The 24322-nt window shown below is 45.1% G+C and overlaps 1 protein-coding gene across 2 annotated transcripts; it reads left to right on the top strand.

Moving 5' to 3' along the window:
• Positions 1–2129: 2129 nt before the first annotated feature.
• LOC110493482 (inactive phospholipase D5) lies at positions 2130–24151 on the top strand. 2 transcript variants are annotated; one of them, XM_036949421.1, is made up of 10 exons: positions 2130–2618; positions 15602–15738; positions 16008–16191; positions 18043–18151; positions 19007–19134; positions 19836–20033; positions 21251–21402; positions 21612–21777; positions 22068–22158; positions 22333–24151. In XM_036949421.1, exons 1-10 carry the CDS (start codon positions 2475–2477, stop codon positions 22560–22562), a joined length of 1539 nt encoding a protein of 512 aa, XP_036805316.1. In that variant the 5' UTR covers positions 2130–2474; the 3' UTR covers positions 22563–24151. The 2 variants fall into 2 exon arrangements, with proteins under 2 accessions (XP_036805316.1, XP_036805317.1); XM_036949422.1 differs by lacking the exon at positions 2130–2618 and adding an exon at positions 12189–12566.
• The last annotated feature ends 171 nt before the right edge of the window (positions 24152–24322 follow it).

The following is a 24322-nucleotide window of genomic DNA, read 5'->3' on the forward strand; positions in this document are numbered from 1 at the left end:
AATTAAGTTGAGGCTTGTTACCGAACTGTGGTTTTGAATGTCTTTGGGGTTTTACATGGAAACGAAAGATTAAGAGTGCGCTGGCCTCGTTGTCCTTTTGTCTGGGTAGGATATTATTCTGTACTGTTTCAAGTTTTAATGTCACGCGCACAAGTGCAGTGAAATGCATTTCTTGCAAGATCCAAATCCAACAATGCAGTAATCGATATCAATGTAGTACTGAAAATAACACAAGGTAGAACAGAAACACACAATAAACATAAATAAGAAGAACACAAGAAAGGAAGAAGCTTTATACAGGGTCAGTTCTAGTACCATGTTTACAATGTGCAGGTATACTGGAGTGATGTATAGGGGTAAAGGTGACTATATGCAGGGTCAGTTCCAGTACCATAATAACAATGTGAAGGTATACTGGAGTGATAGAGGTAGATATGTAAAGGGGTAAGGTGACTAGGCATCAGGATATATATTAAACAGAGTAGCAGCAGCATAAATAATGATTGTATTTGAGTGTGCGTGAGTGTGTAGAGTCAGTATAAATGTGTGTGTATGTTATGTGTGTGTAGAGTCAGTATAAATGTGTGTGTATGTTATGAGTGTGTAGAGTCAGTATAAATGTGTGTGTATGTTATGAGTGTGTAGAGTCAGTATAAATGTGTGTGTATGCTATGTGTGTGTAGAGTCAGTATAAATGTGTGTGTATGTTATGAGTGTGTAGAGTCAGTATAAATGTGTGTGTATGTTATGAGTGTGTAGAGTCAGTATAAATGTGTGTGTATGTTATGTGTGTGTAGAGTCAGTATAAATGTGTGTGTATGTTATGAGTGTGTTGGAGCGTCAGTGTGCATAGAGAGACTGGACTAGTTTTTGATTCGTTTTGACAAATGTGACGACTTGGGGACCTGGGCGGCACCTCAATACTTCTACATATCCGACGGATATTGGTTTATAGAAAGTATAACGTTCAAATGGGTTTTCTATGATATTCCTGGACCTTTATGCTGCATTCTGTCTGCTACTGACACACACTTCTCACAGTAGAATACTGTATCAAAGCCTTTGGTTCATCTTGCATAACATGGATATCAAAAAGCTAAGCTGTCAGTCGATGATGACTTGGCACTTGGTCTCCTCACATTGATTAGGCGAAGACGTACGACACCGAACAAGCTGGTGTGTGCAATGGGGCGTTTATATTTACATAGTCTATACTTTCCATCAATTAACTATTATTGCTTGTGGTTGACTGATGAAGGTTTGAGGAGGACAAAAAAAAAGAAACAAAAGTCCTGTGTCAGCAAGTCTGCCAATGCAGACCTGGCTGTGGGGAAGGAGGAGGAATTAGTATGCTGTTCACTAAACACTGGAGGAAAAGTAAAGGGCATAAATATTGCAATTTCCATCCTGGAGTGGAGAGATGGAGGCTTGTGAGTAAGTACATTTTGACAGGCTATATAGGAACTACTGCCATAGGAGAATTCACCGATTAAGAATCAGGTTAGCTGTGCAGTAGTGATGCAATGATGGCTGCATAATTTAGGTAATGGAACTAGAACAATCAGTGCAAAATCCATTCTGGTGGTGGAAAGGTTCTCTAGCCGTGACATAAATCGTTCAAGGGCCACTGAACACTTTCCTTTCTCTTAGCTTCAGTATTTACACAACCTGCATTCATTCAAGACTTGCAGTATATGGCCATATCGGCACTGAGAAACTATATAATGACCTAAAAGGCGTACTGTATATACCGATGAAATGCCGTTGGAGGCAGAGGCAATATCACAGCAGTCTATATGTAGTCGAGGCAGTGTCAAATCAATACTTTATTAGCTAACCCACTAGTGTCCCACTCTGGTGCAGTGTAATACAGACACCACTGGACTAACAGAGATAAACATACTATATTTATCATCTGATAAATACATTTCCTCACTGCTGTAAGATCCTCTGTTTTAATTTCAATGTAGTGCGCACACACACACACACACACACACACACACACACACACACACACACACACACACACACACACACACACACACACACGCACACGCACACGCACACGCTCACCCTCACTCAGTGCCTTTAAGTGGGTCTGGCACTCTCCCACCTCATTCTGCTGCAGCACTCCCTGTTGAGCCCCACCTCCCACGAGGAACCAGCCCACCCACTGCCCATATGCACGCCAGACATTTAGACAGCCAGTGAGAGAAGAGAACCTCGGTGGGTTTGAAGAGCTATAGACAGTCACCCACTTCCAGATCCACGGTGGTTCAGAAGGGCTTGGCTCACTCATTGACTAGCTATAGATTGACAGTGACAGAGTCTAGAGGAGGAAAGAGGCCAGAAGAGAAGAAGACGAGCTTTTAAGTGATTGTGAGTGTGTGTGTGTGTGTGTGTGTGTGTGTGTGTGTGTGTGTGTGTGTGTGTGTGTGTGTGTGTGTGTGTGTGTGTGTGCGTGCGTGTGCATCATGGCATCAGGAGGCCATGGGATGAGGGGTAGAGGAGAACCCCTCCACGCACCCCACCTCTCAGACATCTATGCCAACAGTGCTATCCAGCAGCAGGACTATTCTGCAACCATCTGGCTCCGCAGCAAAGAGAAGCTGGAACATGTGAGTACCCTGAACGCACACTTAAACACACCTTATACACACTGTCGGAAGTTGTTGGGGAGATTCCAGAGGAATGTACAGTAGTGTTAGTAGGGGATAGAGGCTGAAGACAGGTTTGGCTGGGCTACTGGCTGAGAATGATTTGAGGGACAGTTGACTTCGATCTCTTGTCTAACCCAAGGATTCAATCCACTCAACTTGGATGAAATGTAATTGATTTGGGACAGGATATCCACAGGGAATACATTCAGATGAATATAAGCTGATTGAAATATTCATGCAGGAACCAGTTTGCCAAGTGCCGTGACGATCAAAGAGATGGGGCCTAGTTCAGCTGTCCTCAAGTCAAAATGTGACACTATATGAAATTATAATACTTTATTTTCAAATGCCATACAATGGAGCGTTATAACAGCCTCTCCAACCTAAACTCAAGTGTTCCACTGCAGCATATACTGTATCGTGTGTTGGAGGATGGCAGGATCTCTAGAATAGGACATCCACCATCAATATTCAATATATTACCATTTCGCTACACTCGCCTTAACATCTGCTAACCATGTGTATGTGACCGATACGAAAATGATTTGAGGATGAGGAGGAAGCTACTGTAAAAAAGGAAATAAATAAGATTCAATGAAGTTGTTGGTGAGTTTGATGGGTCTATAGAAAAGCATTAAGAACTACTTGAGAGGGGAAATGACCCGAACGGGAAGGGATTAGAATATGAAATGGTATAACGGAGAGTAAGCTAGCATCGTCCATTCTCAGCCCATTCATTTGGAATGCCTGGAGCTAGCCACCGGAGGATTGCAGCCGAGGAAATGTGCTTCGCCGCCTCCAATGAGAATTGATTACTTTCACTGTCCAGCCACACACTCTCGCTTTAAATAGTGCCGATCGAGATCCAAACTTTGTTTAACTTCTTCTCTCTTTTCATTTGAAATGCCCGCTGCCAAAACTCAAACTAACTTAAGTGTTGGGTTTCTGCTTCGGTTTCTATTTTCTACATTAGAGTTTAAGTTAAGGGAGTCATGTGTTTTTACCTTGCATTAGGGTTACACAGACTTAGGCTAAACTCCTCTGGCGTAGGCTAGAGACTTCCTCTCCCTCTAAGCGTGCCCTCTCGGAGGCAGTGAGGTTTTTAGCTGAAATTGAGTGTAAATATTTAATGGTTGGGGGTGGAACGGGACTGGGAGATCTGCCTGCTTTAAGTATACTGAGTACAGCAGACACCTGCCTTGACATCTCATGGCTGAAGGGAAGTGACAGATGTGCCACAATAGTAACTGTTATGTACTTGACCTGGGTTCAAATAATGATTTTTTTTTTTTAAATATAGTTTCAGTGTTTGCTTGAGCCTGCCTGCAGTGCCAGATGGGAAGGGTTTACATTTTTAGGACTATTGTATTAGTTCAATTTAAGCTAGGCATGCTCAGTCAGACACAAGTCAAGTATTTGAAATGATTTCAAATAGTATTTGAACCCAGTTCTGGTGAGTTGAGACCTGCCCTGAAATGTCATGTCGGAACAGGGAGACATGCTACTCTAGTACTGTTATGTACAGTCTGTCCTCAGAAGCCCCGAGGTCTGTCTGTTACACTACACACTCTACTGTTCTTTTATACAGCCCAGACCCAACTCAACCCCACACACGAATCCACTGGGCTGGTGTATGGATCACGCAGTGCTGCATTACAATAAATTGATTATTGGGAAAGCCGAGCAGCTACAGAGTAAGATAGAGTCTCCAGCTATAGACAGAGACTTTGTGGACCGGCAACTTCTACAGACGTAGGATCTACATTTGAGCTAGTTTGCTACAGCAGGAAAATAATCCTCCAGCAACAGGAAATGTGAATTATTATGTGGATTGTAATTCATGTAAATGTTTTGGAGGGATTGATACATTTTTCTTTAGGGGAAGTCTGACATTTTTAAGTGTAAATTACAAACTTTAGAAGCCTTTTTAAACCTTGAATACATTACAAGTTAGCCTTTTTTGCTGCCCGGGAAAATTCTCAACAACAAAAGAGTGTGCATCTGTAATTCATCTATATTTTCAACCCACTTTAACTTCCTGCCCGTATTAAAACGTTGGTCATTCTTCAACGTCAGCTCACTCCAGCTCCACTGTCTGCTCTCTCACTCTCACACTCTCTCACTCTCTCTCTTTCTCTCTCTCTCTCTCTCTCTTTCTCTCTCTCTCTCTCTCGTGGGCACGGCGCCAGTCTCCCATGGCATTAGTGCCCGACGGCCCACTCAGCACATCACAGACATTGACCCTCACCATGAAACCATGCTGACATGCGGACACACAAACACCTATTTCCTGTTCCTGTTCCTGTTTTGGAAAGTGTGAATGAGTCATGGTATTATGTGTGAAGGTGAAAAGCTGTGTACCTGTGTCATCTCTATCACGAGTACCTGGATCACCTTCACGACGGCGCCTGTACAAATGAGTAAAGAGAATATATTCTAACATTCTGATGACACATGAGGGGCAGAATAGAGATGTAGGAAATTAAGTTCCCTGTCAATGACTTGTGATCTCCATCCTCATTCTAAACTGACCATATAGTACAAGACCCCTACAGACGTAGGATCTTCATTTGATCACTCTTTTGTGGCTGAGGATTTTTAGGACTATTGTATAAGTTCCATTTAGCTAGGCAAGCTCAATCAGACACAGGTCAAGTATTTGAAATACTTCATCTCAAGTGTTCCACTACAGCATATACTGTATCGTGTGTGGGAGGACGGCAGGATCTCTAGAATAGGACATCCACCATCAATATTCAATATATACTCATTAGACTGTAAGCTAGCATCGTCCATTCTCAGGTCATTCATTTGGCATGCCTGGAGCTAGCCACCGGAGGATTGCAGCCGAGGAAATGTGCTTCGCAGCCTCCAATGATAATTAATTACTTTCACTGTCCACCTCACACACACGCAATGCCTGCTTTAAATTGTGTCGATCGAGCTCCAAACTTTGTTTAACTTCTCTCTTTTAAGCAAAAAAAAAAAGTGAAATGCCAAACATAAGGGGTTATTTTCCTGCTGTAGCAAACTGGCTCAAATTAAGATCCTACATCTGTATCTCCCCATTCCACAGAGAAGTCACACTCCCACAGGCTGTAACCACTGTAGCACAACATACATGTCTCTCTGTGGTTGAGTGGAGCTCCACTGTGTACAGTATGAGACCTCTGCAATAGTAGCATCTTGTACAGCTGAGGTAGTCTTAATCAGTCTCTAGTGTGGGTGAGCTGGGCCAAAGACAGCGCATAGAAGATAATGACGTTGTCACGCCCTGACCATAGTTTACTTTGTATTTTCTATGTTTTGATTGGTCAGGGTGTGATCTGAGTGGGCATTCTATGTTTCATGTCTTGTTTGTCTATTTCTATGTTCAGCCTGATATGGTTCTCAGTCAGAGGCAGGTGTTCATCATTGTCTCTGATTGGGAACCATATTTAGGTAGCCTGGGGTTCACTGTGTGTTTGTGGGTGATTGTCCTTAGTGTCCTGATGTCATTGTTCTGTGTTAGGATACACAAGTATAGGCTGTTTCGGGTTTTGTTAAGTTTATTGTTTTGGTAGTGTTTGTGTTTAGTGTGTTAATTCATTAAACATGGATTGCAATAGACATGCCGCATTTTGGTCCGACTCTCCTTCTCATAAAGAAAACCGTTACAGAATCACCCACCACCAACGGACCAAGCAGCGTGTCAACAGGCAGGAGCAGCGCGAGGAGACGCGCAATAAGGACTTCTGGACATGGGAGGAAATCCTCGACGGGAGAGGACCCTGGGCTAAACCAGGGGAGTGTAGCCGCCCAAAGGTGCAGCAGGAGAAGAAGCAGCAGGAGCAGCTGCAGTGGGAGAGGCTGCACCACCTGGAGAAATGGACATGGGAGGAAGAACTGGACGGTAAAGGACCCTGGGCTCAGCCTGGAGAATATCGCCGCCCCAAGGAGGAACTGGAGGCGGCGAAAGCTGAGAGGCGCAGATATGAGGAGGCAGCACGACGTAGCGGATGGAAGCCTGAGAAGCAGCCCCAAAAATTTCTTGGGGGGGGGCTAACAGGGAGTATGGCTATGCCAGGTAGGAGACCTGGGCAGACTCCCTGTGCTTACCGGGGGGCTAGAGAGACCGGACAGACACCGTGTTATGCAGTGGTGCGCACGGTGTCTCCAGTGCGGGTGCATAGCCCGGTGCGGTATATTCCAGCTCCGCGTGTCTGCCGGGCTAGATTGAGCGTCGAGCCTAATGCCATGAAGCCGGCTCTACGCAGCTGGTCCCCAGTGCGTCTCCTTGGGCCGGTTTACATGGCACCAGCCTTGCGCTCGGTTTCTCCGGTTCGCCTGCATAGTCCAGTGCGGGCTATTCCACCTCGCCGCACTGGCAGGGCGACCGTGAGCATTCAACCAGGTAAGGTTGGGCAGGCTCGGTGCTCAAGAGCTCCAGTGCGCCTGCACGGTCCGGTTTTTCCAGTACCACCTCCACACCCCAGCCCTCCGGTAGCAGCTCCCCGCACCAGGCTTCCTGTGCGTGTCCTCGGCCCAGTACCACCAGTGCCAGCACCACGCATCAGGCCTACAGTGCGCCTCGCCTGTCCAGCGCTGCCAGAGCCTCCCTTCTCTTCAGCGCTGTCGGAGTCTCCTGCCTGTTTAGCGCTGTTAGAGCCTGCCTTCTCTACAGCGCTGCCGGAGTCTCCCGCCTGTTCAGAACTGCCAGTTAGCATAGAGCTGCCAGTTAGCATAGAGCTGCCAGTTAGCATAGAGCTGCCAGTTAGCATAGAGCTGCCAGTTAGCATAGAGCTGCCAGTTAGCTTAGAGCTGCCAGTTAGCAAGGAGCTGCCAGTCTGCAAGGAGCTGCCAGTCTGCATAGAGCTGCCAGTCTGCATGGAGCTGCCAGTCTGCAAGGAGCCGCCAGAGCTGCCAGTCTGCAAGGAGCCGCCAGAGCTGCCAGTTAGCATGGAGCAGCCAGGGCCGCCAGTCAGCATGGAGCAGCCAGGGCCGCCAGTCAGCATGGAGCAGCCAGGGCCGCCAGTCAGCATGGAGCAGCCAGTCAGCATGGAGCAGCCAGTCAGCATGGAGCAGCCAGAGCAGCCAGTCAGCATGGAGCAGCCAGAGCTGCCAGTCAGCATGGAGCAGCCAGTCAGCATGGAGCAGCCAGAGCTACCAGTCATCATGGAGCAGCCAGAGCAGTCTGCCAGCATGGAGCAGCCAGAGCTGTCAGTCAGCATGGAGCAGCCAGAGCAGCCAGTCTGTGTCGACCAGTCTCTTCAAGATCTGCCAGTCGTCCAGACTCTTCCAGATCTGCCAGTCGTCCAGACTCTTCCAGATCTGCCAGTCGACCAGACTCTTCCAGATCTGCCCGTCGTCCAGACTCTTCCAGATCTGCCAGTCGACCAGACTCTTCCAGATCTGCCAGTCGACCAGACTCTTCCAGATCTGCCAGTCGACCAGACTCTTCCAGATCTGCCAGTCGACCAGACTCTTCCAGATCTGCCAGTCGACCAGACTCTTCCAGATCTGCCAGTCGACCAGACTCTTCCAGATCTGCCAGTCGACCAGACTCTTCCAGATCTGCCAGTCGACCAGACTCTTCCAGATCTGCCAGTCGACCAGACTTTTCCAGATCTGCCAGTCGATCAGACTCTTCCAGATCTGCCAGTCGTCCAGACTCTTCCAGATCTGCCAGTCGTCCAGACTCTTCCAGATCTGCCAGTCGTCCAGACTCTCTCAGATCTGCCAGTCGTCCAGATTCTCCCAGATCTGCCAGTCGTCCAGATTCTCCCAGATCTGCCAGTCGTCCAGATTCTCCCAGATCTGCCAGTCGTCCAGATTCTCCCAGATCCGCCAGTCAGCCAGGATCTTCCAGAACCGCCAGCCAGCCAGGATCTGCCGGATCTAACCACCTGCCTGAGCTTCTTCTCAGTGCTGAGCTTCTTCTCAGTGCTGAGCTTCCTCTCAGGGCTGAGCTACCCATCTGTCCCGAGTTACCTCTGTCCCGAGCTGTCCCTCTGTCCCATGTTATCATTGTGGTGGGTAACCTATTTAGGGACGTTTAGGAGGGGGATTAAAACTGTCATGGAGTGGGGTCCACGTCCAGCGCCAGAGCCGCCACCGCGGACAGATGCCCACCCAGACCCTCCCCTATAGGTTCAGGTTTTGCGGCCGGAGTCCGCACCTTGGGGGGGGGGTACTGTCACGCCCTGACCATAGTTTACTTTGTATTTTCTATGTTTTGATTGGTCAGGGTGTGATCTGAGTGGGCATTCTATGTTTCATGTCTTGTTTGTCTATTTCTATGTTCAGCCTGATATGGTTCTCAGTCAGAGGCAGGTGTTCATCATTGTCTCTGATTGGGAACCATATTTAGGTAGCCTGGGGTTCACTGTGTGTTTGTGGGTGATTGTCCTTAGTGTCCTGATGTCATTGTTCTGTGTTAGGATACACAAGTATAGGCTGTTTCGGGTTTTGTTAAGTTTATTGTTTTGGTAGTGTTTGTGTTTAGTGTGTTAATTCATTAAACATGGATTGCAATAGACATGCCGCATTTTGGTCCGACTCTCCTTCTCATAAAGAAAACCGTTACAGACGTCCCTGTTGGAGAATTACAGTCTGAACAGGCTGCTCTGAGCCAGTGCAATGAATCAGCGCTGGAATTGGATTGAAAAGGTTTGGCATGGGCCCTCATATTCTCAAAATGTTCTACAGCTGCACCACTGAGAGGATCTTGACTGGCTGCATCACCTCTTGGTAGAGCAACTGCACCGTATCCGACAGAGGGTAGTGCGCACGGCCCAGTACTTCACTGGGGCCGAACTCCCTACCACCCAGGACCTCTATACCAGGCGGTGTCAGAGGAAGGTCCTAAAAATTGTCAAAGACTGCAGCCACCCAAGTCATTGACTGTTCTCTCGGCTACTGCACCACAACGAGTAACCAAGCGCCAAGTCTGTGACCAAAAGATATCTGAACAGCTTCAACCCTCAAGCCATAAGACTGCTGAACAGCTAATCAACTGGCTACCCGGACTATTTACATTGATCCCCTTTACTATGTATTTACCTTAACTGTTTTGCACTGACTCCCTTGACAGGCTCTATGCACACACACTAGACTCTACCCACACACTAGACTCTACCCACACACTCACTCACACACACACACACACACACACACACACACACACACACACACACACACACACACACACACACACACACACACACACACACACACACACACACACACACACACACACACACACACACAAAACACACACTCACACATACACACACTTCACACACGCTGATGGTACTCTGATGCTACCTCAATCACCTCCACTACCTCATACCACTGTACATTGACTCGGTACCAGTACTCCTTGTATATAGCCTCGTTATTGTTTTTATTGGGCTACGATTTCCTTTCTTATTTAGCAAATATTTGTCTTGCTTTTTAACTCTGCACTGTAGGGAATGGGCTCGTAAATTAGCATTTTACCACAAAGTCTACACCTGTTGGATTCGGTGCATGTGAACAATAACATTTCATTTGATTTGAATGTGATAGCTCAGTGGAGGGGTTGTCTCCAGGGTTACAACAGGAGTTTTCCTGACTATATGACCTGAGTGTTTTTTGATCAAATAAAAAATAACGTTGAGAAACCCACTGACCTAAGTATGGTTTGAGAAAACACACAGACATGTTAAAGTGTGACCTCCCGCCAATGATACTATGGTGGGGGTTTCTGGGCATCGACTATGTCTAGAGACGTGTGTGTGTTCTGCTATATCTAGAGACGTGTGTGTGTTCCACTATATCTAGAGACGTGTGTGTGTTCCACTATATCTAGAGACGTGTGTGTGTTCCAGCGTGTGCACCCACCTTTGGCAACATTCTTCCTCTCGGGACACAACTCGACCCTTCCTGCCTACACCGTCCTGCTCTCTCTCGCTGCATCTCCCCTCTCCCTCTCCCTCTCCCTCTCTCTCTCTCTCTCTCTCTCTCTCTCTCGCTCTCCTCCAGTCAGAGGGTGACACCCAGAGGGCACCTCTCTCTGTCATAGAGCCCAGTGGGGTTCCTCATCACATTATCCCTCCAGCATGCTCTCATATTCTATGTCATTGAGGATGTAGCCTGGATTCCAGGCCTCCTCTTGTACCTTCCTTTAACTGAGACTTTTGAGGATGCAGCTGTTTATACTGGAGGCTGGGTTAGTGTATATGAACATCCCTGAAGTGGCTGGTATAGAGTGTCAGTCTGACAAGTTTCTCCACTTTATGGATGTGATCTCAGACGCTTAGCAGAGATAGATGGGTCAAGATGGGGAGATGGATGTGAAAGAAGTATTCCTCAGACTCCCAAGGTTGTTTGAGGTAAATTGACTTTAACTAAACTTTTTCACTCCCCACCAGCTCTCTCTCTCTCTCTCTAGCTCTCTCTATCTCCCTCTTTCTCTCTCTCTCTCTTTCTCTCTCTCTCTCTCTCCCACTATGAGCTACAACCCCCTATGCTGAGTTAGATTCAGCAGTAACCTCCTGCAGTAGGTAGCATATGCTCTTCAGTCTTCGCTAGAGTTAAACCATGCCAAGTTTCCCTGTGAATAAAAAAAGAGACATTAGAGGGAAAGAGAAAGATGGAAGTGGTTTAACATGCATGCTTGATTCTTCCTCACTTCCTCAGGTGTCTTGAATGCGCTTTTGTGCACTGCAGAGTGCAAGAGTGTTTTATCTTCCTCTGTAGACTGTAGACTAGAGCAGAAAGGGGACTGGGCTGGTGGAGAGATGTTATGGATGTTGATGGCCTTAAGCGCAGTGATTGAATTTCAATTATTATGACGCAGGAAACTTGAAATGTAAGGCGTAGAAAACAAACATACTATAATGACATCATTTGATATGCTGTGTGTGTGTGTGTGTGTGTGTGTGTGTGTGTGTGTGTGTGTGTGTGTGTGTGTGTGTGTGTGTGTGTGTGCGTGCGTGCCTGCGTGCGTGTGTGTGTGTGCGCGTGTTCTTAGTACACTGTATGAATAATGTATTTGTGTACACTGTTTACCTATATCCATCACATGATTATGTTGGGTGGATGGAAGTGCAGTTGAATCAATACCATAAACATTCTGTTAGTTCTGCAGCTACTTTAGTTTCTGCCCTATACCCAGTGGGTATGTTTCTTTAGTTTCTGCCCTATACCCAGTGGGTATGTTTCTTTAGTTTCTGCCCTATACCCAGTGGGTATGTTTCTTTAGTTTCTGAACAGTGGGTATGTGGGTATGTACCCAGTGGGTATGTTTGGCGATTTCATTCTCGTCCCTAGCAAGGTCCATTTGCTTTGTGCCGGTTGAGTTTTGCTTCACAGGGCAGGTAAGAAGGAAGAAAGGAAGGGAGAGGAGCTGGTTGGAAGGAAGAATAGGGGAGGGAGGGAGGGAGGGAGGGAGGGAGGGGGCTCAGCTTGGAGAGAGCTTTCACATTGGATGTTTGGACTGAAGGGGTGGGCACAGTCCTGTTCCTACTCTATCTCTCCCTCTGCCTCTGTCAGTGTGGAGGGTAGTAGAGAGAGCACACACACACACCCAAACACACATATCCAAACACACACACTTTCACACTATCACTGTGGACAGAGTAGAAGAGCACACAAAGGAAGAGCCAGAGAGGAAGTGGAGAGACCATGTCAGGGCTTACCGGGACAGACCTCGGACTACACCACGCATCACACACACCGCTGGGACCAGAGCAACAGCATTATTAGGACAAGGGGACACTGTGAGGACAGGGTCATGGTTATGGTTTACGAGGACAGGGTCGTGGTTTACGAGGTCACTGAGACTGGAGAATGTCTAATATGATTAACCGTTAGTTGACCAGGTGTGTGAAGTTTAAAGCACTCATGGCAGAACCAACTACACAGCCACAGGAGCCTATGAAGGTGAGTTTGAGATTTATCAATGATGTATTCCTTCATCACCTTCCTTTTTTATTCTTTAGAATGATTTGTGTATATTATTATTCATTATATTATACAGAATTGGGTGTTAATGTCCTTACAGAACATACTGGCTCATTTCAGTTGCGTAACTTTTCTCGCTGCGATTTGAATGCTTGATCATAATGAGATTTGATTGGTTGATTATAATATCCAGAAGAGTAGGCTTTACTTGTAATTCGTTGCATACAGATACAATTGGTCACAGAGAATAGTGTTTTATAAATTATATAATTAAATAACATGATGCTGTGGAATTAAAAATGATACCAGAAAATGTAATTCTGGGTTTATGCCGGGATAGTTTCTGTGAAAGGTCAGACAGGTCTGGCTTGTATTTATTGCGGATGAATTTCCCTATGGGTATTAACACCAGCGAAACGTGGCGAGGTCTTTGACTCGGCTAAATTAATTGAAGGGAGGAGCGGCTCCCTCGTTCCCTTGGCGCGACAGACGAGTGCAAAGTGTATCCGGGCTGTTTCTCCTTCTTTCCGCATGAGCGCCGGAGACAGACAGGGCGGAGAGTAGATGATGGCCCAGGTTTGAAATTGACTTGACAATATTTTTCTATGTGGACTGGCCATTCTCAACATGTTATAGCTGAGGAGTGACAGTTTTTGTTTCACTAGCTGTCAAAAGTTGTATTGTTTTTTCTGACTTCGATAAGTCTTTGTTTTGCTTCACTGGCAAAAGTTTCATAGGTTGTGAACGATGGTAAATTTCTGACTGCTTAAAAGGCTGCTGGAAAAAGGGGGAAATTTGCACTGCTCCTTCACCCAAAGGCACTAAACAAGCTGACAAGGGGCCAGAGAGGGGTGGTGATGAAAATACTAAATCTAGCTGTCAGAAGTGTTATTGGTTGTACTGGTGGCAAATTCTTGACTACATAGAATCTTTAAAAAACTACAGTTGTGGAAGAAGGGTTCAGGGCAAAGCTCCCTCACCCATAGACAGTAAACAAGCTGGCAGGGGCCAAGGGAGGATGTTGATTCAAATACAAAATGGGAGAAAAAAAGAGAGAAAGAGAATAGATAATGTGATGGTGACAGCCACACACAGTGCAACACTGATACAGGCGCCGTCAACAGTCGTGCCAAAGGGCCAAACAACCGAGAGAATGAGATTGCAGGAGTGTCGATCTAAGCGAAACAAAACTGACGGCCCGCACTTTTAAATGAAGAAATAAAATAGGGACTTCTTGAGGATACCTCTCAGAAGAGAGATCTGTATTCTGAGAGATCTGAGAGATCTGCCCTCAATTAAAGCTACATACATCAAACCCGTAGGAGAAGGAAGAAGAAAAATGTTATTTTTACTTTCCCTCAAGGGGATGTGTCTTCAAGACACAATACTGTTGTATAAAATAGATACTTACACTCAGGGGTGCAACCTTCACTGGGGCATGTCCCCCCCAACATTCTGAATTTGCATTTTTGCCCTCCCAGTTTTATCATTGGAATGTGATACAAAACGAGGTAACGGCGTGTTTTAGGACCATGAGCATGCCTCCGAGTGATCGTGTAGGCTGTTTAGAGTGTTTATCTGACTTGGTAAAAATATATATACAAAAAAATATACAATAATGATGTCCCCCCCACGTCTGAAACCGAAGTTGCTATAAAACATTTATACTATTAAACATGTAATTGACATCTACTACACATAGTGTTACAATACATACATTGAACTAAGTAAGGATTGTAAACAGACAACAAAAAGACCCCAAAAAGAGGTACAGGTTCTCAATACAGCAAAGTAGCCGGTTTAAGGTTGAACAAAATCCTTTCAGCTCTGATGCGCCTGAACAATTCAGGCGGGCGTAGGGCAGCTGTTGAAAAGCCCTACATACCTAAGCCCCTGTTCTTTTACTTCAATAGAACAGTGTTTTCCTTCTTTCTTTTCTTTAAACGTAGTTTTACTGTGAACCAAATTTGCCTTCAGTTTGGTTTGGAAGTGTAAGGTTCTGTATTTATTTTCTTAGTCAACCTCGTGTTCTGTTTTGTTGTGTTCTTGAACGTAGCCCTGTCTTTAATTTTTGTTAATTGATTTCACCTGTGTTAATTTCTCACCTGGTCTCATCAGCTCCTTATTTAGTTCCGTTCATTCTGTTTGTGCCTTTGTGTGGTACTGTTCGTTTTGACTCTTCTAAGCCGTTTCCTAGCTCGTTTGCATATACAGCATATACTGTATCGTGTGTGGGAGGATGGCAGGATCTCTAGAATAGGACATCCACCATCAATATTCAATATATTACCATTAGACCGTAAACTAGCATCGTCCATTCTCAGCCCATTCATTTGGCATGCCTGGAGCGAGGATTGCAGCCGAGAAAATGTGCTTCACAGCCTCCAATGAGAATTGATTACTTCCACTGTCCGGCCACACACTCTCAATGCCTGCTTTAAATATGGACCATACCTTCCTCTGTCACATCTGATGTCTGACTACACAGTCCAATGACGTTCTATTTGGGTTGTCGATTCGTTAAATCTTGACTGCTGATCAATTGTATTGATGATTGATATTCAAATCTACTGAAGGATCATTTTCTTGTTGTGTAACACCTGAGACCTAATGGACTTGTCAATAGTTCATCAAATCAGTTTTGCTGATTACTGGGTTGATGTGGATCATGTTTTTTAGGGCATACGTTTTAAATCATTTTACAATGGAAAACAAGTATTTGTGCTACCTATTGGATACCTCCAGGGTCGTATTCATTAGGGCACACCATATCTAAGTATTTTGCAACAGAAAACAAAAATTACCCTTTCTCATTAGACAAGTCCAGGCTGTCCATCCATGTTTCAGTCTGTTTGCTGCCTAATGAACACAATCCTGATTTGATGTGTTGTGTTTGTCTCTCTGTCTTTCAGTCCCGACAGAAGTCCACTTTAGTTATCCATATTTCATTCTATTTTCTTCCGTTTGGTGTCTAATGAACACGATCATGACGTGTGTTCCTCCCTTTCTTCCAGTCTCAGCAGAAATGCATAGCCATATTTGCTCTGCTGTGCTGCTTCGCTGTGCTGGTGGCTCTCACCTTCTCCGCTGTAGACGTCTGGGGGGAGGACGAGGACGGAATCACAGAAGAGAACTGTAACAGACACTGTCGGTAAGAGGTACAGGAACTATAATCAAGGAACCCAGAACCAAATACTTGCGCTAGCTAAATGAAAGTCATTACAAAGGTCCTAAACCGCCTGCAGGGCTACCGATCTGTAACAAGTACAGCTATAGATATAGCCTACAACATTGTCATATTGACAGGAGTCAAAATCTTCCAAGGCCCAAAGATGCTATCGTAAACATAGACCATAGATGTCTGCATCATCGATTTCAGAGATCTGAAATGATGATTAAAACTGTATGCTTTCTCATCAGCATTGTCCTTGTGGAGAACATTCCGGAGGACCTCCACCTTTCCGTAGATGGTACAACCCACGTTCCCCTCTCCACAGGCCTCAACAGCCTGTTGGACCAGGCCAAGCACTCAGTGGAGGTGGTATCTCCCGTCTGGAACCTCAACTCATGGGACCAAGAGACATGGCCCAACTCTGACACAGAGGTATCATGTTACATGAATGCCACTTCTACTTCTTCATCTTCATCTTATTCTACTTCTTCTTCTTCATCATCATATATCGCAAACTATAAAACTACACTGCTCAAAAAAATAAAGGGAACAGTAAAATAACACATCCTAGATCTGAATGAATGAAATATTCTTATTAAATACTTTTTTCTTTACATAGTTGAATGTGCTGACAACAAAATCACACAAAAATGATCAATGGAAATCAAATTTATCAACCCATGGAGGTCTGGATTTGGAGTCACACTCAAAATTAAAGTGGAAAACCAGGCTGGTTTTCCACTTTAAACTACAGGCTGATCCAACTTTGATGTAATGTCCTTAAAACAAGTCAAAATGAGGCTTAGTAGTGTGTGTGGCCTCCACGTGCCTGTATGACCTCCCTGCAACGCCTGGGCATGCTCCTGATGAGGTGGCGGATGGACTCCTGAGGGATATCCTCCCAGACCTGGACTAAAGCATCCGCCAATTCCTGGAAAGTCTGTGGTGCAATGTGGCGTTGGTGGATGGAGCGAGACATGATGTCCCAGATGTGCTCAATTGGATTCAGGTCTGGGGAACGGGCGGCCAGTCCATAGCATCAATTCCTTTCTCTTGCAGGAACTGCTGACACACTCCAGCCACATGAGGTCTAGCATTGTCTTGCATTAGGAGGAACCCAGGGCCAATCGCACCAGCATATGGTCTCACAAGGGGTCTGAGGATCTCATCTCGGTCCCTAATGGCAGTCAGGCTACCTCTGGCGAGCACATGGAGTGCTGTGCGGCCCCCCAAAGAAATGCCACCCCACACCATGACTGACCCACCACCAAACCGGTCATGCTGGAGGATGTTGCAGGCAGCAGAACGTTCTCCACGGCGTCTCCAGACTCTGTCACGTCTGTCACATGTGCTCATTGTGAACATGCTTTCATCTGTGAAGAGCACAGGGCGCCAGTTGGTGTTCTCTGGCAAATGCCAAACGTCCTGCACGGTGTTGGGCTGTAAGCACAACCCCCACCTGTGGATGTCGGTCCCTCATACCACCCTCATGGAGTCTGTTTCTGACCGTTTGAGCAGACACATGCACATTTGTGGCCTGCTGGAGGTCATTTTGCAGGGCTCTGGCAGTGCTCCTCCTGCTCCTCCTTGCACAAAGGCGGAGGTAGCGCTTCTGCTGCTGAGTTGTTGCCCTCCTACAGCCGCCTCCACATCTCCTGATGTACTGGCCTGTCTCCTGGTAGCGCCTCCATGCTCTGGACACTACGCTGACAGACACAGCAAACCTTCTTGCCACAGCTCGCATTGATGTGTCATCCTGGATGAGCTGCACTACCTGAGCCACTTGTGTGGGTTGTAGACTCCGTCTCATGCGACCATTAGAGTGAAAGCACCGCCAGCATTCAAAAGTGACCAAAACATCAGCCAGGAAGCATAGGAACTGAGAAGTGGTCTGTAGTCACCACCTGCAGAACTACTCCTTTATTGGGGGTGTCTTGCTAATTGCCTATAATTTCCACCTGTTGTCTATTCCATTTGCACAACAGCATGTGAAATTTATTATCAATCAGTGTTGCTTCCTAAGTGGACCGTTTGATTTCACAGAAGTGTGATTGACTTGGAGTTACATTGTGTTGTTTAAGTGTTCCCTTTATTTTTTTGAGCAGTGTACAGAAAACAAATGTTCTACTTTGGCAAAGTGCTATTCCATTATAATCAGCAGTGCGCCCAGCAGCAGAAATTGATACTAAGCCACACAAAACCTGCAACAGTCTTTGGATAAGGACATTCACCGAGCAGAGGGAATAATAACAGTCATACTGTACATATCCTTTTATGTCTCAGGGCCAGCTTCTGTTCCAGAGACTGCTCAACCTCAAGACTCGGGAGGTTAAATTGAAGATTGCCAGCAGTCTCACAGACTCTGCTGAACTGCAGAAACTAACAGAGCATGGTAAGTGACACTTCATTCATATCACTCCACATAATATACAAAAAACAGCAATGTATTATTCATTGATGGCCTATAGTACTGCGTGTGCCCAATTATGCATATGTAAGATGTAAGATCTTAATTGAATCACTATTTTGTCTTTGGGAATTTTCCTGCACGGAAGAAATGCAAACTTGTAGTGAATTGGAGTTTTTAAAAGGCTTCTAAAGTTGATCATTTCTACTTTGAAAATGCAGACTTGATTTGCCCTAACAAAAAATATATCAACCCCTACAAAAATTTCCATTAATTATAATCCAAATAATAATTCAAATTTCCTCTTGCTGCAGGATTATTTTCCCGCTGTAGCAAACTTACTCAAATTTAGACCCTGCATCTGTAGGCTACAGTGTCTCATATTTATCTAAAGGAAAGCAGATACAGCACTTTATATAACATTTTGTCATACCCGTGGTATACTGTCTGATATACTACCGCTGTCAGCCAATCAGCATTTAGGGTTCGAACCACCCAGTTTGTACAACGTTTTCTATAACATCCATCACTGTATGAGCTCCACTCTCACTCCCTGAGCTCTCCGGCAAACTTGAGTCCACAAGGTCAAACAACATGAATGTGCAAATGGATCCAACTTAACTGCTTCCTTGTCAAATTGGGCTTCAAGGCTGCCTGTACGTCTTTCTGTCAGCCACAGGCCACATTGGCCTTTCTTCTCGAATGTGGCCGTGATTTAAGGGGCCAATAGAGACAGGGCTTTAGAAGCCTAAATGTTTGTCTGGAGGTTGTGCCCTTCAGCAAGGCACTTTACTGCTCCCTTCAGTATTCTTCTTCCCTGACTTCATTTTCCCCCTGCAGGTGCCGAGGTTCGCTTTGTGAATATGTCAGCTCTGACCAGAGGCGGACTGCACTCCAATTTCTGGGTTGTTGATCGGAAGCATGTGTTCATTGGCAGTGCCAGCATGGACTGGCGATCACTGTCCAAGGTACCAGTTCTAGACTAGGGTTTCCCAAACTCGGTCCTGGGTCCCCCCTGGGTGCATGTTTAGGTTTTTGCCCTAGCACTGCACAGCTGATTCAAATAACCAACTCATCATCAACCTTTGATTATTTGAATCAGCTGTGTGGTGTTAGGGCAAATACCAAAACGTGCACCCAGGGTGGGTCCCAGGACCGGGTTTGGCAAACCCTGATCTAGTCCATTAGTGATTAGAGAAGTGATTACCTGGCACTTTCATGCCCTAATGCCAGCTGGTGGTAGAACTCCCATTGAATGTAATTAACATATTGGCCAATGAGGAGTCAAAACACACACACACACACACACACATACAACCGCACACACACAACCAAACACACACACAGTGCAAGACAACAGAAATCTACATACACACTCTAGCAGAAATGTCGGCAGAGAACAGAAATGTCTCAAGGTCCTGTGCATGCAATAATGAGCTGTCAGCAGTCTTTGTCAGCTGAAATGAACAGGCATATAGTCCACAAACACAATACACTGAAACAAACAATGTTTTCATCAGACAAGTATTCACTTATAGTGCATATAACTAGTCTGTTTGAGGAGTCTCTCAGCCGCCCAGTCAACACACTCATTCTCCCTTTAATAACCAGACTGTCAACCACATTGCCTCCTCCTCTCCCTCCGTCTCTTCCCTGCATCTCTCCACAGAGGAAGGAGTTGGGGGTGCTGGTTTATAACTGCAGCTGTCTGGCTATAGACCTCCATAGGGTCTTCTCCTTTTACTGGCAGCTCCAGAACAGAGACTACGTCCCTTCTATCTGGTCTAAGAGAGTCACGGCCCTCTACGGCAAGGACAGCCCCGTAACGCTGTACCTCAATGATACAGAGGTTACCGCTTATGTGTCGGTGAGGATTTGTTGTTATGTACTATTTATTACATAGAGCAGATCAGCGGAGGCTGGTGGAGGGAGGAATCGGAGGACGGGCTGCGTTCCATTTCTTCCATCCCAGGCATTACAATGAGCCTGTCCTCCGATGTATAGTGACACCAGCCACCACTGGTCTACAAACTATAACATTGTCTTGCTATAGGAGTTTTGGAGTTATGTTTCTACACTCTTGTTGAAATGGAGTAGAATAACCATAACTAACCCTAACCCTAACCCTAACTTACCATAACTTACCCTAACCCTAGCCCTAACTAACCCTAACCAACCCTAACCAATCCTAATTTACCCTAACCCTAACCCTAACTAATCCTAATTTACCCTAACCCTAACCAACCCTAACTAACTCTAACCCTAACTAACCTTAAATAACCCTAACTAACCATAACCCTAACTAACCCTAAACCTAACTAACCCTAACCCTAACCTACCCTACCCCTAAGCAGTTTTCTAGAGATCTTATTACTTGACCATGCAGCTGATATTTACAAAATGTTCTTGTATCCTAGAATGTCCTGAACTGGATGGACAAAAGCTTTACAAAACATTATGACACCCATAACAGATTGCTTTATCAATTATTAAACCGACACCCATCCGGGTGATTAATCATGTAAATGTTACGCAGAGAAACAAATGAAACGTCTCCTTTCGACGCGCCAGCGTCTAATTTGACAGTAATGAATCTCTCCATCCCCCTAGGGATGATGTGTTGATCAGCTACAGAGAACACATTCATCATCGTAACAGGAAGTAATGATGGTATGGCGTCCTACTGTGATGCTGCTGTTGGCAAAACCTTGCCCTCCTCCTCTGCCTCCGCTCCCCTCAGCTCACTTCTGACAATGACGCATGTTGGGGTTTTGTCCCTCCTCGTTTCGCCCGCGACTCCCCCCCAGATCTCTCAGACTATATTAAGTATTGAGACTGCTTAAAATGTAGGAAATGGGAAATTGGAAAATAACCTTTGTTTTGAAAGTGTGAAATACAGGCTAAAAGGCTGTCACATAGAAGGCAGTAATAAAGTGAAGCTATGAAACGCTGAAGCTCTACTTATTGAAACAGTTGACAGTCTTCAATATAACCTGCAATCGAAACAAGTCAAATTGAATCATTTGAATGTGTGTTCTCATCTTAATCATGATTCCTTTCTTGGTTCCTTCCTTCCCTCCTCAGACCTCTCCTGACCTCTTCTGTCCAAAGGATCGGGCCAAGGACATAGATGTCATACAGCATGTGATGCAGGAGGCCAAGTTGTTCATCTACATCTCTGTCACAGACTACCTTCCCCTACTCACCAGAAGGTCTGGAGGGTCTTTAGTTTCAAGGTGATGCTTCCCAATATCCGATAATGAGCCTATTCATCTTTTCACAATGTGCTCATTATAGTCGGACCAATGACATAACACGTATGGCAGGGATGCCATTGGCTGAAACACACATGAAGGATTGTGGCTCAAAGTGTTCTTCTAAGACCCTGTGGTCCTCTGCTGTGCATCTCATTTCCTGTGACTTTGTGACCCTTCCATCAACACAGATACTGGTCTCCTATCGATGAGATGATACGTGAGTCTGTGGTCCTGCGAGGGGTCAAAGTTCGCATGCTCATCAGTTTCTGGAAGCAGACCCACCCGCTCACCTTCAACTTCATTATGTCCCTCAAGTCACTGTGCATGGAGCTGGCCAACTGCTCCCTAGAAGTGGTGAGTGAAGGAAAAGAAAGACTGTGAAATGCCTATTAAAGAGATGTACTGTATATTACACTCCAAAATACCATGTACTGTAGCTGGTTTTGCACAATCACTACTTTTGAGGTCTAAGAACATTGATCTTGGACTGTAATATTCCTTTCAGAATAAAGTGGCTCAGGAATTCAGATGCATGATGGCTCATTGAGTGTTAAAGCAACTTGAAGCCGTACAGTGCACTAGCATTGCCTCTATTGCGGTGGATATCGATTTGGTTTTATGACTTTAATCTTCTGTTCCTGCAGAAGTTCTTTAGCAGGAGGGAGCAGATGGCTAATAGTCAACCAGGAGTCAACCACAATAAGTACATGGTGACCGACAGTGCTGTGTACATAGGTCAGTGATCCAGATCCAGTCACTGGGAATCTACTGTATCATTGATTATACAATTATACAATACCCCCCCCCCCCCCCCCACACACACACAATTCAGCACTCCCTAGAGCTAGTTTGGAATGCAGTACCTTGCTCAGGGCACAACGGTATGATATCTGTATGATATTTCCTCAGGTAATCATGACTGGGTGGGGAGTGAGTTTGTCTATAACGCTGGGACCGGACTCGTCATCAAACCAACACAAACTCTCAAGGAGAGGGGCGCCACAATCCTGGAACAGGTGAAGGCTGTATTCGAGAGAGACTGGCATTCGCGCTACGCTAAAACCCTACAGGCCAGTAACAGGACTCCAGAGGGTAGCAAATACAGGAACCTCCACAACAACCAGAGGTCAAGAGTCTGACGGATAACAAGGAGGGCAAAGAGACCTGGAATGAGTCTAACGACCCCTATTAATAAACTATCAGCACAACTTTCCCTTTAACTTGTCATGAAACAAGGGTGTATTCACTAGGAACTAAACGGACGCAAGATGCACAAATCTGGTTATGTGGACCGTTATATGCACGATTATACGCATGAGCGGCATGGAGGTCGAACATAAACGACTATTCTAATGGTGTCATTTCTTTCAGGACCTCTACATTTACACACACTGAAGTATATATGCATTTTGTATTGTCTGATTATGCATTCAGTTTGACAAGAATACCTCAGTATTTTAACCTTTTCTAATAATCTATATAACCACTAAAAAAATCATAGTAAACATAAAATGCTTTGCCTTAATTATATTTCACATGCTTACATGGAGACGACCTCTCTTTCTAGACTTATTGTCATATAAACAAATTACAATATAACTGGTAGGATGTTACCTGTGTGCAATTGCATGGCATGCCTTTTGGGGGAACTGCCAAAATGACCCTCCCCCTTCTCAGTACACACACACGCTCAAGGACAAGAGGATAATTTAACCTAAAGCAGAAGATTATCATTATACAGAAGCCAGTAGGCCTATGTAAGTAGGAATGATTCATTAAAATACATGGAATGTACATTATATTTATGATACATTTATGATACAGTTTCGCCTTGTTGATCCATAATATAATGTGAACTTATTTTATACTTGACTGTAATAAAAACGATACCTCGTCCTTATTTCCACTGTTCTGAAACAATTCCAACTGGAAATAGCAGAAAACAAAGGATATAATGGCCACCACTTCGGCCTAGTAAAGGGGAAAAGTGTAGGAAAATTAACCATGGGGCTTACTTTTCCCATCAGGGCTGTATTTTTATGGGGGGGGGGGGGGGACAGTTAACTTCATGCCTAAAATCTACGTTTTATAATGCTATTCTACACATTTTGTCATGAGGCTATGAGAAAATGTTGCAGTTTTAAAGCAAATTGTCTACTATTTACACATTTTGCCATGAGGCTGAGAGAGAATTTAGCTGTTTTAAAGATAATTTCCTGCAATTCTACAGATTTTGCTGTTATACGCTATATGGGGGCACCCCGACCTCCAAGTTGTGTAATAATAATTTGATTAGCGGTCCCCTGGAGGTCGGGGGGCCAGTGCACGTGCCTTGCGTTCGTGCCGGGCACCACATGAAGCAACATCAGGCGTGTGGTAGTACTTATTTTGAACACATGATGGTGCTATAGTATTATATTAGATATCAAATGGCTCTGGGTTGACACTGTGTAAATGGATTCAATGAGAGATGAGGATTACTTTTTCATGTTCAGTTAGTTGTATGTTCACCGCAAAGTTTATATCAACCTTTTTAGTAAGTTTTATTATAGACTAATCATGTTGAAATTACAGCCTAGGCTTACTCGTGTTGTAAATTGTTATAAACATGTAATGGGGCCTATCGTTTGATAGTTTTTTTGTTTGGATTTGGATTGCAGTTTATGTATCTCCTCAACTTGTATTATACCATGTTTTGCTCGTTTTCTGTCCAAATTGTATTTTGTTATAAGGGAATAGCCTTTATGTAGCCTATGGTGGTGATATGGAATGGGAAACTCGCTTTCCATTCCTGCTTCTTCCAGTGAAGTGTTGCTTGGCTTTAGCATTATCCCTGTGTTGCTTATGGTCGCTTTGTGATGAAAAAGGACTTGCCCCCTCCCAGCGATGAGGAGAGGAG

The sequence above is a fragment of the Oncorhynchus mykiss genome, chromosome 17 (assembly GCF_013265735.2).
Source record: "Oncorhynchus mykiss isolate Arlee chromosome 17, USDA_OmykA_1.1, whole genome shotgun sequence".
NCBI lineage: Eukaryota > Metazoa > Chordata > Actinopteri > Salmoniformes > Salmonidae > Oncorhynchus > Oncorhynchus mykiss.

What these genes read in the sequence shown, in the direction of transcription:
- LOC110493482 (XM_036949421.1), top strand. Translation starts at nt 2,475, where the DNA reads ATGGCATCAGGAGGCCATGGGATGAGGGGTAGAGGAGAACCCCTCCAC. An exon ending in AACTGTAACAGACACTGTCG is followed by an intron (nt 15,739 to 16,007) that starts GTAAGAGGTACA and finishes CTTTCTCATCAG; the next exon opens with CATTGTCCTTGTGGAGAACA. An exon ending in GCAGAAACTAACAGAGCATG is followed by an intron (nt 18,152 to 19,006) that starts GTAAGTGACACT and finishes TTCCCCCTGCAG; the next exon opens with GTGCCGAGGTTCGCTTTGTG.